This window comes from Vigna unguiculata, chromosome 7 (assembly GCF_004118075.2).
Source record: "Vigna unguiculata cultivar IT97K-499-35 chromosome 7, ASM411807v1, whole genome shotgun sequence".
In the NCBI taxonomy this organism is placed as follows: Eukaryota; Viridiplantae; Streptophyta; class Magnoliopsida; order Fabales; family Fabaceae; genus Vigna; species Vigna unguiculata.
Window position 1 is genome coordinate 19,388,294 of NC_040285.1, and position 15,840 is coordinate 19,404,133.

General features: G+C 30.8%; 1 protein-coding gene across 3 annotated transcripts; it reads right to left on the bottom strand.

Moving 5' to 3' along the window:
- Positions 1-7,244: 7,244 nt before the first annotated feature.
- On the bottom strand, positions 7,245-11,181 carry LOC114190393 (guanine nucleotide-binding protein subunit gamma 1-like). 3 transcript variants are annotated; one of them, XM_028079256.1, is made up of 4 exons: positions 10,716-11,181; positions 7,933-7,985; positions 7,681-7,730; positions 7,245-7,581 (listed from the first exon to the last, which is right to left on the bottom strand). In XM_028079256.1, exons 1-4 carry the CDS (start codon positions 10,854-10,856, stop codon positions 7,565-7,567), a joined length of 261 nt encoding a protein of 86 aa, XP_027935057.1. In that variant the 5' UTR covers positions 10,857-11,181; the 3' UTR covers positions 7,245-7,564. The 3 variants fall into 3 exon arrangements, with proteins under 3 accessions (XP_027935057.1, XP_027935055.1, XP_027935056.1); XM_028079254.1 differs by having other exon boundaries at positions 7,681-7,725; positions 10,716-11,159; XM_028079255.1 differs by lacking the exon at positions 7,681-7,730 and having other exon boundaries at positions 10,716-11,173.
- Between the last annotated feature and the right edge of the window lie 4,659 nt (positions 11,182-15,840).

Below are 15,840 nucleotides of genomic sequence, written 5' to 3' on the forward strand. Positions count from 1 at the left end.
TTATGGTTCACAGTAACAAAACACTAAATTGCATTGTTCTATTCATGTTCATAAAACATTGTAGAAAAAGACATCAAGTGTCTGTCTTTATCTTATTATTATAAAGACAGTGTTAATATGTGTAACCCCTTTTGCTTCACTTTTGGTCTTTTCAAAAGCACATTCAAAAGAAATGGATCTTCTCATTCAAACACCATTTCATTATCTGACTTATGGTATGAACATATGCAGGATTGGAGTGACAGACTCAGAGTTACCCTTCAAATGAAACGCGTGACTCTCTAACATAAGTGTGTTTTAGCCAAAGTAAAAAAAATATCTGTCACTGGAGTATTACACTGCTTAACACAAAAAGGGAAAAAATGGTTGTAAAAAAGAGAAGAAGAAGAGTGGTTTGAAGTTAAGAGAGAAAAAAATGAGGGGTCCCCATCATCCTCAATTTCCCATGCCATGGTTATATGAATGTGGTAACTGTTAAGAGAGCTCACTTCCCAATCATAAAACTCCCATGTTCTGTTTCACACACACCACCCTCTTCCAATGCACACATTTCCCTGCATTTCAAAATCCTCTTCTTACTATTTCCACTTTTCTTGAGGTGCCAAAACCGACTTTTCAAGCTCTATTTTGGATTATAATTTCTAAATCATCATCTGGGTTAATGAAAGTAATTAACTTTTCTGCCACTGCTTAAACTAGTCTTTGGGGATCCCAAATCATGTTCAAGCACAGAAATATAAAAATATTTTAGTTCCTGTTCAAAAATGCTCCTGAAGGCATCATGAATTTTCACTCACTTTAGTGTAAAATCCATAGAGTTTTGTATATAATGTAAATAATTATATTAACATGTTCTGATTAATAAAAATTACATTTTAAAACTAAAAATGGGACAGAGTATTTTTTTCTCGAGTATTAAAATAGCATTTTACTCGAGTATTATTTCACAAACTAAATAACCCTATAATTCCCTAATTATATTTCTCTTTCTGTTTCTTTTCTTCCTTTCTTTTTATATTCTACCACTTGAGCTCATTTAAAAAGACTTATTGCTCAAAGAACTATATAAATATGATTTATATATAGCCAGAATATTTAGTATTGTGAGATTTTTCATATAAATTTATGTAAAAATTTGTACGAAATGAATTTTTTACGTATTTTTTTTACAGATTTCATAAATTATCACAAAATATTAACATCATTGTTTTTCTTTAAAATGTGAGAACATTCTTTTAAGATACATATACCTACTCTTGACTTCTTTTCACCTATTCATATTTATGAAACAATTTTATGATGATTAAATAAATATCAAAGATGGCCATAAATTGATATTTTAATAGTTTATATTTGCATGTATTATTAAGTGAAAGTGATTTTAAGAAAATTAATTTCATTTGATGTTTAAAGGATTAATTTTTCACACTGTAAACTTAAGAGAATAGAATTAAACTATTCGTAATTCGTAATTCCGACTTCTATGTTTAAATGAAGTAACGAGGATAAATGAAAATGTAAGAATAAACTGAAAGTTTAAACTTTTGTATGATACTAATCCTATTGAGAGTGATTGATTGTATTAAAGGATTATGCATTTAAGAGGTAGGGTGTGTGGGTGTATTTTATTAGGAAAACAATACTGTAATTTTTAATTTTTAACTCTCATCTTTTATTACTATCTCATTTAATTCATAATGAGTCATTAATTTAAAAATAAACATTTTTTTAAAAACATTTATCATCTTTTTTTTTAAAAAAAATTAATGATTTATATTAAATTATGTCAAACTGAATCATTAATTTAAAAAAAAAAAACATTTTTTTTTCAAAAAAAAAAATATATCATTGTCTTTTTTAAAAAAAAAAAAATTAATGATCTATATTATGTTACGACAAAAAATAAAGAATAAAGAATGAGAAAAAAAATAGAAGGTATAACATCACTTTTCATTTTATTAATACATATATGTTAATTAAGAATATGATATATGATGGGAGGAATGATGATATATTAATATTGTATAAAAAGGTTATTGGGAGAAACGGATTATAGGAATGGCTGATGAATGATGAAGAAAAGATCGTGATTGTGATTCCTCTATCTTAGGCTCAGTACTTGGACCACTTCCAAACCTGTTATTCCCTCCCCACCCACATGGATTCTCTCTTTCTTTTTATCTACTATATATGCTTCTCCATTTTTGTTCTATTCATTTTCATTTCATTCACCTCTTTTGCAACCAATTCAAAATTCTCCATCTTCATTCAAAAACAGACATTCATTTCAGTAGGTTAATTATTCTACTTCATGTGTGAAATTAATGTGCATGCATATCCCTTCAAGTTTTAATTGGTTGGGATCATGATATATTAAATTATATATATATATATATATATATATATATATATATATATATATATATATATATATATATATATAACTTCACTCTAGTCAGTTTAACAATTATTCAACTTGTGATAAGTCTTTTCAGATCAGAGAATCCAGTGAATCCAGAACACAAATGAGGAGAATTATTGTGTGTAATAATTAAGGTGAAAGAAGTTGTAATGCAAGAGAGGAAAAAGTGCTTTTGTGTAGAAGCTCTTCTTCTTGTGCTGGAATACATGGCACCCTTGTCATGTAGTGAGAAGATTAGTTATCTTTGGCATGTGGAATTTGATTCTATTAATTACCCTATTCATGTTCCGACTGCTATAAGATATTTATATATATATATAGGAATATAAGCACGACCTAATCTAGAACAAGGGTCAAGTTTTTTATATCCCAAAAAGAGACCACTCCCCTAACATTCACATGCCATTGCTTTTCTGTTTACCTCTGACCAAAAAACGGGAAATCAAAGATCCCAAGTCCAAAAGAAGATGATGAGGGACGGAAAGAAGAAAAGATGAATCTATGCACATGATATGCGGGGAACAGTTTAGTGGCTTCTGCTATTGTTAGATCTTCTTCTCCACATAATTTCCTCGCAAACTTGTCACGCTTTACAACCAAGTTAGAGAAAAACTGTACAGATAAAAAAAAGTGAAAAAAGTTCACAGAAATGATAAACTTAGGTAATTTGTTTAGATTAATAGGTAGCTATAGACGAATGTTATGATTGGTCTAGTTGGGTAGATAGATCAGTTATTGATTAAGAAGAAAAAAATAAGATGCAGGAGAAGAAAGAAGAAAGGAGGGTGTTGTTGTTGGGTGTGGATGAGATCACATATAGTAGGGTTTTAGGTATAGGCATGACAGTAATAATGGAATAGAATTTGGTTTAATTATAGTATGATGCAGTAATGTATCTAAAGAAGGGTATGGTTTATTATTAGACCTTGACATGTGTGAATATTCTAGTTTTCCTTGAAGGAAAGGGAAGTAGCCAATAAGATGAAGGAGTGGGTTGGGTGGTTGTTCCAAGTAGTTGGTGCATTAAAAATAAGCAGATATAGAAAAAGAGTGTGAAGTTGGATTAATTAATCAAGCAAATGGGGGGAGGAGAAAGTGAAAGTGATTGGAGGAAATGAAAAGAAAATGATGTATAACGGTTCTTTTAGTGTGTGAGAGTATTGTTGGTTGCTACCGAGAGGGGGTATGTCTCCATCTTCATTTGCTTGGGACGCGTACCCATTTGCCAAATGCAGTGCCTTTTCTCATCGATAACGTAGCCATTCTCACATGCAACACCATATTTCATTGGAGGATTCAAAACATGGCTCCATGCTTCATGCACACTCCATAGTATGTGTGTGTATACTCAATACTCATACAAATACAACCACTCGTGATTATGGTCAAGTACTTTCCCTCTTACTATAATCATGCATTGAAGCTTTCCAAGAACTTTTATTCTAAAGTATTCTGAATTCAGAATGACATTTTTTTTTTTTTACTTCCAATGTACAGATGCTGACGACCATGATGCAACGGTCTCTTTATGGGTCATGTTTCTTGTACCAAATGGGATATTCATTCTCCTCTTCTTACTCTTTTCTTGTACAATTACAAAATACAAAGAAATGCCAACAATCTGTTCTCTACAAAACATGTTACCATCACCTGCAAGTGCCATTTGCAGACCATGTATTTATTTATTTATTTTTATTTGATGATCAAAACTTGATTAAATTGAAACAATTGATGAAGTGATTTTGTAATATTATTGTTTATTAAATGTGCAAAAGGGTTGGATTAAAATGAAAAATTTGAAGGCTAATTAGGTGGCGAGGTTGCCGGCCACTGCAACTTTATTTATTTGTCTGGTAGTGTTATGTTACATGCAGGCGAGGCGCACTAAGGTGTATAGATAATTGGAATGCAGAAGCAGCAATAGCTTAGGTTCAAGGACAGAGCGTGATGATGTTCTTTCTCTTTGCACACTTATGCACCCCACAATTATTGCTCACCTTTTACTTCATAGATTGACCAATATTTTTTTTTTTTTCATTTTTCACACACTCTGAATTCTATTATAAAGTTAAAATTATCTTTGTTATCTTGATGTATGATTTCTGTGGCAGCAGCAGGGAGTAATTGGTCAAACTTGCCTAGATTCTATTGCTAATTAAATTGCTGATTGAATTAATATATAACATTGTCAACTACGTTGCAGTTCGTCTTTAATATGTTTTGCTGAAAAAATAACACTTTTCTATGCATAAACTCACTGGGAAAAGACAACAGCATAGTCCAGGCGTTTCAAATTTTAAACTAACCTGGGATGTAATGTGTTTGAAAATATGTTAGAATTTAATGCGACCCAATTTTTCTTTTCTATAATCCACCAATGTATTTCCTTTTCTTTTCTGTAATGAGCTTGGAATGAATGAACCTAACCTAGATTTACATCCTGACCTTAATAATTAGGATTTTTTTACTAAGTTTTTAGTGTTTATATGTTTAAAAGTATATCTATATTTTAATGTTTTAAAATATTTTAATTTTTTTAAAAATAAAGTTCCGTAAAAAACAGGACAAAAACATCAGTAAGAAAATCTGGACTGGTGATTGGAATTTGGAAATACCAGTAAGTCCCCGTTTTCCCAGACACCAAAATTGGAAACAAGCTTTTTGGTTGATGTGGGTTTGCAAATTTTCATCACCAAACCAAACATATGTTTCGTAAATTGGTTCTAATTTCAATTAGAAAATTGAGCTTAGTAAACTTTGATGGAGTTGAAAAAAAAAAAAACCTCGTAACTTTGAAGTTTACCGAACTTTGAAGTAAATTTATTTTTTAATTAGATAAAAAGGTTAAAAATTTAAAAGTTAATTTAAGTGTTTGAACTAAAATTTAAACAGACCGTAAATAGTTAGTGTTAAACTTTGTTGGGACTGTAATTATATTTACATTTGAGAATGCAGACAATAAATTGAAATGACCCCTTTTAGATTATATTGCATTAAAAATGTTATTCTTGGTTTTAGACAAGACAGGTAGGCAAGAATTTAACAATGGAGCACAAAAAAATGTGTTTTCTCTGTGTAAGAAAATTATGTGTGGACTGTTACTACCTTGAGAGGCACTATTAGTGGCAGTGTGATTGACTATATGTCTTATTCCGTGGCTACTATTTGCCTTAAATCCCATTTCCATCACATGATGTCACCTCTGCAACACTCACATCGCTTCTATTGTGATGTGATTGTATGTCATTATATCTGCATGGACTTGGTCACACACAATTTTTGCCTAGTTAAAGAATTTGATCACTTTTCTTTTTTCATTTTCTTTCCAAACTGTGTTCAGGATCAATGAACAATGAAGCAGGTTCCAGTCAAAACGAGAAGTGAAGATTCATAATTACTATGCAATAGAACAGCTGCAAATTTACTGTGTTGTGCATGAAAGGAATAAAAGGTTAACATTTGGATCATAATAGCAGCTGAAATTCATCTGGAAGGGCTGCAGAGTGAGAGACAGTAAAAATAAAAGGACAAATAGATAAAGTATTGTTAACTTAAGATGGACAATTTCTTCCTGAGCCCCATGTTTTCCATATACACCCCATAAGTTTGAAATACCAAAATTACCCTGCGGTGATAGTTTTAGGGAATGGAAGTGTTTGAGTATTGTTATTGTGTTTTCTCAGTGGAAGTGGAGTATTTGAGATGATTGTTGTTGGTTGCCCGTGGTAGTCTTCGGTAATGGTGGGAGGTGACAGGTTGCATAGGTGAGGATTTTGGTTTAACTTTCCGATTGTGATCATGGAGATTTCTTGAATTATCCGAAAGTGTTTTTTCAATTTTACACATTTGTAAAATTGTTTATTCCGAAGTATAAATTTTGTAGTTTAGATAGTCCAGAATACAAATTTAGTTTTTAAAAGCTTTTAAAGATTTTATTTCTTTTTGTGCATGTCATGCATATTGAATTTAGAGATGGATTCTCAATATTGGAACATAATATGAAATAATAAAGTATGTGACAAGTGTAAATGAATTGGTTGGAAAAGATTGTGTTAGGCCTTTTATAACAAATGAAGCATATATAATTTCATTTATTTGAATAATAATTTCAATGCTTGATTTAATTATGTTGTGGTATATTTGTAGGTATTTAGTACACGCGATAACTTACTTTAGTGGGTTGGCTTTGTGCTTGAGATATTGAGGTTTTTCAAAATTAATGGACAACAAAAAAAGGAAGATATTTGTGTTATTAAGTTGTGAAAGGGATGGTAAACTATGAGAATGATTTGGAGAAAAATATAATTCGTATAAGAAAATGTGGTAATCTTTTTAAATTGTGAAGTAATCCTATTCACAATTGAGAAAGTTAGACATTGAAAGTAGCACGTTGCAATCATAATGAATTGGTTGAGTTGAGATATTAGTTCATCACCCCTGTACAAGTAAATTAAAATTAAATGAAATATTTTATGATTGTTGTCATGACAAAAAGTCTAATAAAGTCGACAAACATACTATAGTCACTCTCCAGTTCACAAAAGCAATAAGAAGAGGAACATTGCGTGGGAGGAAAGAAAAAAAAAAAAAAAGGTTGATTTAAATTTCCAGTATGGGCATTTTGATATTTTCACATCCACTATGGAAGTGCATTTAGAAAGCATGAGGTTGCAGTAAGAAACTGCCCTTAAGATGGCTTAGAAGTAAGATGTTAAACAATCTTATCCTAACAAATTTAACTGTGAATATTGCAAGCTTTCTTTGCTTTCTTAATTCTCCCAGTGATCAAAACTTAACCGAAGAGGCTGGTGCAAAGTAAAAGTTATGGCAGGGCACACTAAGAGTTTGACTAAGATTATTGGAAGCAGAAATAATAATAGTTCTCCGTTGATTACAGTTAATGAATGTGAGTAGACATTAACAGTATTCATCATAATGTAATGTAATGTGAAAGGAAGGAGCCGTAAAAGAATTAGTGAGCATTTTGTTCACTAGCAGAGTGACTTTAATGTAGTTACATGTGGCATGGCATGTCATGGCATCCTATTTGCAAGGCAATTCACACAGCTTTAAATCAAAGTATCCAACATCTACATGCTTGTGTATCTTGAGGCCCTTCAAACCATCTATCCCATAAGAGGTTTACAGGTCCATGGACTCTGTCAGTAGAGAAAATTCATGATGAGAACTCACTTCACTTACAACTCTACCACCAAAATTAAATTCAAAGTAAACATGTACGTAATATAGCCATTTACTCTGGGAGTAGTGGATCAGGCCTACTCTCCATGCTTTGTAGCAAGCTGCACTACGTCAAGTGAAATTGTTTAGGCTCAGTATATTGCAGCACACCACAAATAAGAGAAACATCTTAACATAGGCAAGTCCAACTACTCTGTTTCAAATTTTTTGCATACTTACAAAATTATACTACCATGACCTTTCATCAGGATATTATTCTTATCTCTTCTTTCACAAAGAATACAAACAAGTAATGAAACAGTACTTACTCCGTGCATATGGTGGATACATTTTCTGTTTTCTCAAGCTCTTCCAATTCTTCCTGCATAACATCCCAGGAAAGAGAATGAATCCAAATGAAATGAAATGACAAATGCAGGAAAATACTTGATTTTTCAAAAGGGGCTTGGCTTTGACTAAAAGAAAACATTCAGCTTGGTAATGTGCCATAACGTTGATTTAATAGATTTAGGGGGAAAATGTAACATAACCTCTCATGAAACATTCACAGATATAAGGAGAATGATGGGAACCATGAGCTTGTTTGGTTTGAGAAAACATTTGTGGTTTTTACAAATAATTACAAAACTGCTCACTTTAACTTTGTTTTCTTTCATAAACATTTTCATGGGAACAGTAAGTGATGCTTTATGTCAGGAACCTTATCAGATTGGGAAAACAATATGATTGACCATAGATTAAGGAAAGTGATAAGTATTACAGAGAATGAATTTAGTTTTATGTCAGGAAGGTCTACAGCAGAAGCTATTTTGTCATCTACATGGGCTAATGAAAAGATATGAAAGTAAAAAAAAAAAAGATACTTATGCTTGATTTTATTAACTAGGGAAAATAAATGATCGAGTTGAAAGTGTTGTATTATAATGCTTTGGAAAAGAAGGGTTATGACTTATATCTAAATTATACAAGATATACACGATAAGATAAGTAGCGTGAAAACTCTCAGAGAAGAGACTAAGAACTTTCCTGCAAAGTTTGTATTAGGCTTAGCCTTCTGTATTCAATCTAATCTAGGATGAGCTTACCAAGGAACATGCAAAATATTATCCCTTAATACATACTATTCATGCATGATATAGTTCAAATTTTAGAATCAAATGTTAACTTTAAACTCGAGCTTTCGGAACATACTTTTGGAATATAAGGATTTTCAGTACAATAAGAGTAAAACAAAGTATATGGATTGCAATTTTAAAAAAGACGAGTACAATTTACAAATAAAAGTGGGAGATGTCACATCACAAGTTTCTAAGTTTAAATGTCTAAATTCAATAATACAAAATGATATGGAGATTATTCAAGACGCCACACGCAAGATGCAAGTTAGGTGGTTGAAATGAAATAAGGTATTGAAGTTTTCTTGTACTGTTAAAAGTATAATCCACATGATCAAAGGGAAGTTTTCTTCTCTTATATATATACAACTGGCTATGTTTGTAGAGAATATTAGACACTATAAATACAAGTAAGAATGTTAAGATGAATGTATGGTTATACAAGAAAAGATAAAATATAGAACAACTGATGTTATTAAGGAATAGATAACAAAGAATTGATTAATGTGGTTTAGACATGTACAAAGAAAATATGCCTGAGGGGATAGTAAATTACATGGTTTCTAGATCCGGAAAAAAGGTTTGGCAATCAAGAAAGACAACTATAGCATATCTCACTAAGTAATTTAGGTAACATAAAACACATAACACCATTCGGCTAGGTTAGAGACCAAATCTTCACAAATATTATTTGTCATGAGATCCCTCATAAGAACCTCCTCCAGTGTCCTACCTGGCCTCTTTCTGCCCCTCATCACTAGACTAAAAATCACACAATGTACTCTACTCAATGATGCTTCTAATGATATTCTTTGTATATGAATAATATTCCTAAGAGTTTGGTTTTTTGACCAAGTTCAATAGTGTTGTGTGATCAATAGAACCAATCTCACTTGATAAGATAAGGTTATTGTTATTGTTGTTTGCAAGGGGGGTTCATAAATTCAACACATGACAAATAACTTTTTTTTACAACATGAGCTATTTTCATTTTAAGTTTTGTCATCTCCTTATAATTCTGAAAGAAACCAAAAAAAGGAAGCTGAAATTTCAATTAACTGCACACATTTCTCAGAAGAAAAGCTCATATTGTCATATCATTCTAGATATATTTTAACTATGAAAAAAATGTCATGGAAAGAACCCCAATATGATATCTATTAGAAGACACATACATTTTTCATCAAAATTGTGTTCTTCTCAACTTAAAAGCATATGTTGTTGTCAATTTTAAATACAACCGTGGTAACAAGGAGAACTGAAGATAATTTCAAATAGGGCAACAACTTTTAATTGCATCAAAATATGTTAAACCGAGGAACTGAATAATAAGGAAAAAAATATAAAAGATCAGAAACTAATTTTATAATTGCTATACTGCAATCTTCACCTGTAAATAACAAATGAAATGTTATTTAGGAACACCTCAACCATAGAATAGACAGCTGCCATTGCAGCCATTGCATAGGATCAAAATCCCTCTCTCAAAGTAAAAAAAAAACTTAACTAGAAAGGTTGACACACTAGAATCACCAAGAGAGAAACATAAAAAATTGAAAGTCTTTTGCACTAATTTATCAAGCATGAAATAGAACATAAAAAAAGCAACACGCAGATTCCTTATATCTAAACAGAGAATCTTCTAAAGTGGTCCCATTGAGTCCACAAATAACTTGAAATTTGAAATCTAAAAAACAAACTAGGGAGCAAACTGGGACTAAACGAATACCTATCTATTACCCTAGGAGAAAACAAAATCAGAAAAAATACACGCAAATCATCGAGAAGTAATCATTTTTTTAATTCTTCTTCAGTAAGCTGTTTTTCCTGTTTTGAATTTTTCAGCAGTGCACTAGCATGCACACTATAAACAAACCGCAGTGGGAAATTGTTAATTCTACAAAGTTTCCAGCACTAACTACATTTTCAAAATTGAAGAAAATTATAAAATAGAAGAGAGAACAAAGTGTACTAACTTGAAGAAATTTGGAGTCTTGGTCGAGACGCTTCAATTCAGCAAGAATCCGGTGTCTGCCTCTCTTATCAGTTCCTCCTGCACCAGCAGCTGGAACAGCAACTGCTTCTTCATCTGCGGACGACTCCGTTTCAGACGCCATAAGAAAGCGTCAGCTACCACATTCAGCAAAACACCCCACCTTGCTTGCAACCTCGTCTGTGCTTAATATGACACAGATCTGAAACACTACACAATAATAACAATATTAACAGTAACAATTATTCACATTATTGTTATTACAGAGAAAAAGGAACTCTTAACTCTTAAGGGCTTATGCTACTTTTCTCTAATCCTATTCCTCACGAAAGCCCTTTCTCTTTCTACATGTGCACCGCGCTCTCTTCAAAATCCAAATTATATACCCATCAAAAAGCGAGCCTTTTTTTCTCTCTCTTGCTGTCATTTTCATGCCCTTAAACTCTGCTTAAGTGATAACCATTAGGAAGACACTGTTGCAATCAAAGATGTTTTTTTTTTTTTTTCTTCACACTTGGATAACAATGATTAAGAACAAGTTCAATGCTTCTATTTATTCTTTATTCCCTTTATTTAATTATTATGCGAGTTTTTCGTTTCCTAATTCTATTTCTTAATTCTGTAACTGTTCAGATTTCAGACTCTGATGCTTTAATTTTATTTTGTTTTCTCTTTTCAATAAACTACCCTCTCTATCCCTGCATATTTTTTCATGCTTATCTATTAATGGGTGTAACACATAAAAGTACAATTTTTTTTTGTCTTCTATAGTTATAGAGAGAAGTAGAAACAAAACTTTGGAGGCTTGGTGTGGGTTCTGATGGAGAATGGGTCAATGGTTTTACAACAAACGTGGTCCACTTCAAATTCCTTCAGCTTCTGTTGCTGAGAAACTGTGCCGTGCAATGGAAATAAAGTTTATAGCATCTTGGTTCATCTTTGGAGTTTCGTGAAGAAGAGTTACTTCTTGATCCAAGTATGTTGTTTAGAATGCCAGTGTGGAAAATTCAGGAAGTGGAGATTATGTATGCGAGTCTGGTAATGTGTGTTTGGTTGTACAGTGACAGCGAAAATAACATTCTTTATGGAAAATTTAGATGTTAGAGAGAGTTATGGTGTTTTTAAAATTAAAAAAAAGTAATTTACTCTTTTAATCATACTACATATAACTAATCACAACACAAAAACATATTTTAAAAAATAGAATAAAATACTTTGTTGATTCTCCTTTTTGTAACAAAATTTCAATTTAGTCCTCGTATTTTTATTAGTCTCAATTAAATCCACATTTTTGTAAACCAGTACCAATTAGGTCTTTTCCGTTAGTATAAAACTAACACCGTTAAATATGTGCCACGTGTCAAATCCTCATTTTTTTGAATTTTTTTATTTTATTTTTTTTGAATTTTTTTTTCAAAAATTTAATTTTTAAAAAAAAAATATTTATGCCACATGTCACGTCTGTAGTGTGTCACGTGTCAATCTAATATGGCGACACGTGTCAAATTAGTGTATAAATCTCAATTTGGTCCTCATATTTGTTAATTTGATTTGATTTCAGTCCCAAACTTTTTAAAAACTTTCAATTTCAGGCGGTCCAAATTTAGACCAAATTTTACTTTTATATAAATATTATGATTATTTTTATTAAAATTAATATTTTATTAAATATTTTAATAATATTAATATTATTTAATATTAAAATTTTAAATATATTTATTTTAATTTTTTATAAAATTGTCTTAAAAAATTTTACATTTGAATTTATAAAATTGTTATTTTTAAGCCAATTCTAAAAAATTGTTGATATATAATGTTATACAAATATTTCGAATATAAATTTATAAATCTATATATTTATAATTTTAAAATAAAATTTAAATAAATTTTAATGTAAAATATAAATTTAAATAAATTAAATATTGTTAAAAATATGTAATAGAAATATCATTTGTAATAAAAGTATCATCATGACATTTATATAAAAAATAATTTTGGTCTAAATTTGGAGTGCTTGAAATTGAAAATTTTTAAAAAAATTTGGACTCAAATCAAATCAAATTAACGAATATGAGAACCAAATTGATATTCATACACTAATTTGACATGTGTCACCATATTAGATTGACACGTGACACACTATAGACATGACACATGACATAAATATTTTTGTAAAAAAATTTAAAAAATTTTGAAATAAAATAAAAATTCAAAAAAAAAATTCAAAAAAGCGAGGAGCTGACATGTGGCACCTACTTAATAGTATTAGTTCAATACTAACGGAAAGGACTTAATTGGTACTGATTTACAAAGATGTGTACCTAACTGAAACTAATAAAAATACAAGGACCAAATTGAGATTTTGGTAGAGAAAGGAAGATAAACGAAATATTTTAACCTAAAAAATATTCACTAATCTCACACTTAATCTATTTCTTTTCATCAAGTTTTCTCTTTCTTAAACTTCACCCTTTTCACCCTTTATTAACGATAAAAGTTATTAAGAATGTCAATTAAGCCTGAGTGCCTTGTAGAAGAGATTGTAAATGTATTTTCTGCTAATCTTGCTTCTTATTAAGTAAAGTAGGTGATCATTGAATACCCACTAAAATATTTCTAAACGTAGTTTTTTTTTTTAAAACAGAAACAAACATCTGCTTGCATAAATAATACTTCTTTCAAAATGTAAGAAAAATAAAAGTTTCAGTTCAAATATAATTAAATTTGATTTTTTTTTTCATTTTTTATTTTGTAATAAAAATATCTTTCATTTTTTAATATTTTATTTTCAACTATTCATTTAATTTTATCTTAAATTTTATGGAAAAACACCTGACAAAAAATTATTGTGTAAATATAATTATAGTACTAATCAATGGATATTAACTTTTTAGCATACAAATTAGTTAATTTTATAAAGTATTTGAGAAATACCTATAGAGAAGCTCCATCCTAAGACGGTACCCGATATACTTTATGGATTTCTTTGTGTTAACATTAAATTAAAAGAAGTTAGAAGGCAACCTACCCATACATTAAGCATGTGTTAGTTAGAAGTGATTTACTATTTAGAGAATTGAAAGCATCGATTTACACAATAATTTTTGTGTTTTTTTCTCTAAATTAAAGGACATAGGAAGCACGGAAATGCAAGATTTGTGCTTCAACCCATCTCACTTATTATGAAGATATTTGTAAATGAATTTTGTTATTTGTCAAAATTACCTTTCTTAGTCACATGCAGAACTTTTTTTTTATTCGGTGTTTTTGTTTTTGTTTCAACTATAATATTTGTTCTGAGATATTCCTAGACTACAATTTAGCTTTCTTTCTTACATAACTTTTACCATTAATCTATTCTTAGAGCTGTGGTGCTCATCTATTGGTGTTTATTTTGGTTTGTCAGTATTTGTTCAGGTAAGGGAAGCTAAGGTTTGCATGTTTTTACAATATGTTTCTTGTTTTAGTTTGGTTTTGTATTTGTGATGCTTAGATGTTACATGTGATGGTCTGAAAGTATACTGTTTGTGTTCTTGGCTGGGTTTCTGTTTGCATGCAGGAGGAGTAGGAGAGAACCTACTATTCTTGCCCAGGCGAGAGTCCTCTAGCCTAAGTGAGAATAGTAGAGAGATATCATTCGCCTCTGCACAAGACGTCGCCTAAGCGAGATTTCTCGCTCAAGCAAGAGCATCTCGTCCAAGCGAGAAGTTCTAGCTTAAGCGAGAACTCGAAATGCTGCATTACACCCTTTGTTCAAGTTTTCGCTCAGGCAAGGAGGGTCTAGCTTAAGCGAGGGAACCTTGTTGCTTGGAGACCTTTTAGCTTGAGCAAGAATGAGGCAGATTGGCTTCGTATGTGACTTTACTTATCGATAGATGTAATTACTCTTAAAAGCATGAATTTGTGTGATGTATGTTTCATGTGATGTTGACATGCTTGGTATGATTTGAAATAAGTGTAATGGGTTGGTTGGTTGGACATTGGCAATAGATTATAATGCTTGAGATGGCATGTGAAATGTTGTTGGTAAAAGAGTTTCATGGGAAACTCTTGGTGATGGTGTGGTTAGTGTATACCTTGATATAAGAGATGTCTAGATAAAAGAAGGTATCCTGAACTCTAATAGTCGTTCACACTCATATAGAGTAGAATGATTTATGGGGTGAGAGTGGTAGGAGGTCCCAATCTTTGGCAGGATAATGGCCTTAGATGATCATGAGATTAACCTTGGGGTGTGGTTGGGTGATAATCCCTTGTGTCTAGACTCTGCAGAGTTTAGAAACCAGCACATGTGCACACTTTCTTTAGAATTTTATATCAAGAGTATAATCCAAATATTTGAGTCAGAAGGTCTTGCATTTGTTTGCTATCACATGATTTGGGTGCTTACTGCTTTGTATGTTTATAACCTGATTTAACATTTACTTTCTCAATAACATCATTAAAAATCTTTTACTCTGGGTTACCCTTTCTTGTTGTGTTTGTTTCTTGCTTGGTTTTCCTTTTTGCGATGATCATCAAATCCTTGGTGTGAGCAGATGTGGAAATTTCTAGAGATCGTTCAAATGGTGGTGATGATGTTGTCCAATTTAGGGGCATTAGTTATGGCTCTCTTGAGCAACTTTTGAGGCGTTGATGCCTAGGTAGTTTCCTGCTTTGTGAGCAATTCTTTTGCCAAACAGTTTCTTTTAATCCCTGTTCGGGGCTTCTTATTGTGCTTTTGGGTATTGCTTTCAGTATACTATGAATAACTGTTATGGTTGATTCCATTATACTTTCTGTCGGTGCTCTATTTTATATTATAAACATATGACGTTTTATTTTATAGAATTATTCTTTTAAATTGGGACGTTTAATCAACAACAAAAAAATGTGACCAAATTCTTTTGTATAATAATCAATAATATATAAATATTTAATATCAATAAATAATAATAATAATAATAATAATAATAACAAATAATAATAATAAGGGTAAAAAAATTAATATTACATTTTAATCTATTAAAATATCTTTTTTATTCTATCACATCCATTAATTCTTTCACAAACTTCTATAAATTTTATCTCTAAATCCACTCACTTTACCCTCTAAATCTATTTAAAAA

Coding starts and splice junctions, on each gene's coding strand:
- LOC114190393 (XM_028079254.1), bottom strand. CDS start 10,856: ATGGCGTCTGAAACGGAGTCGTCCGCAGATGAAGAAGCAGTTGCTGTT. Junction 7,986..10,715: donor AAGACTCCAAATTTCTTCAA/GTTAGTACACTT, acceptor GATGTTATGCAG/GAAGAATTGGAAGAGCTTGA. Junction 7,582..7,680: donor CCTGATCCACTACTCCCAGA/GTAAATGGCTAT, acceptor CTCTACTGACAG/AGTCCATGGACCTGTAAACC.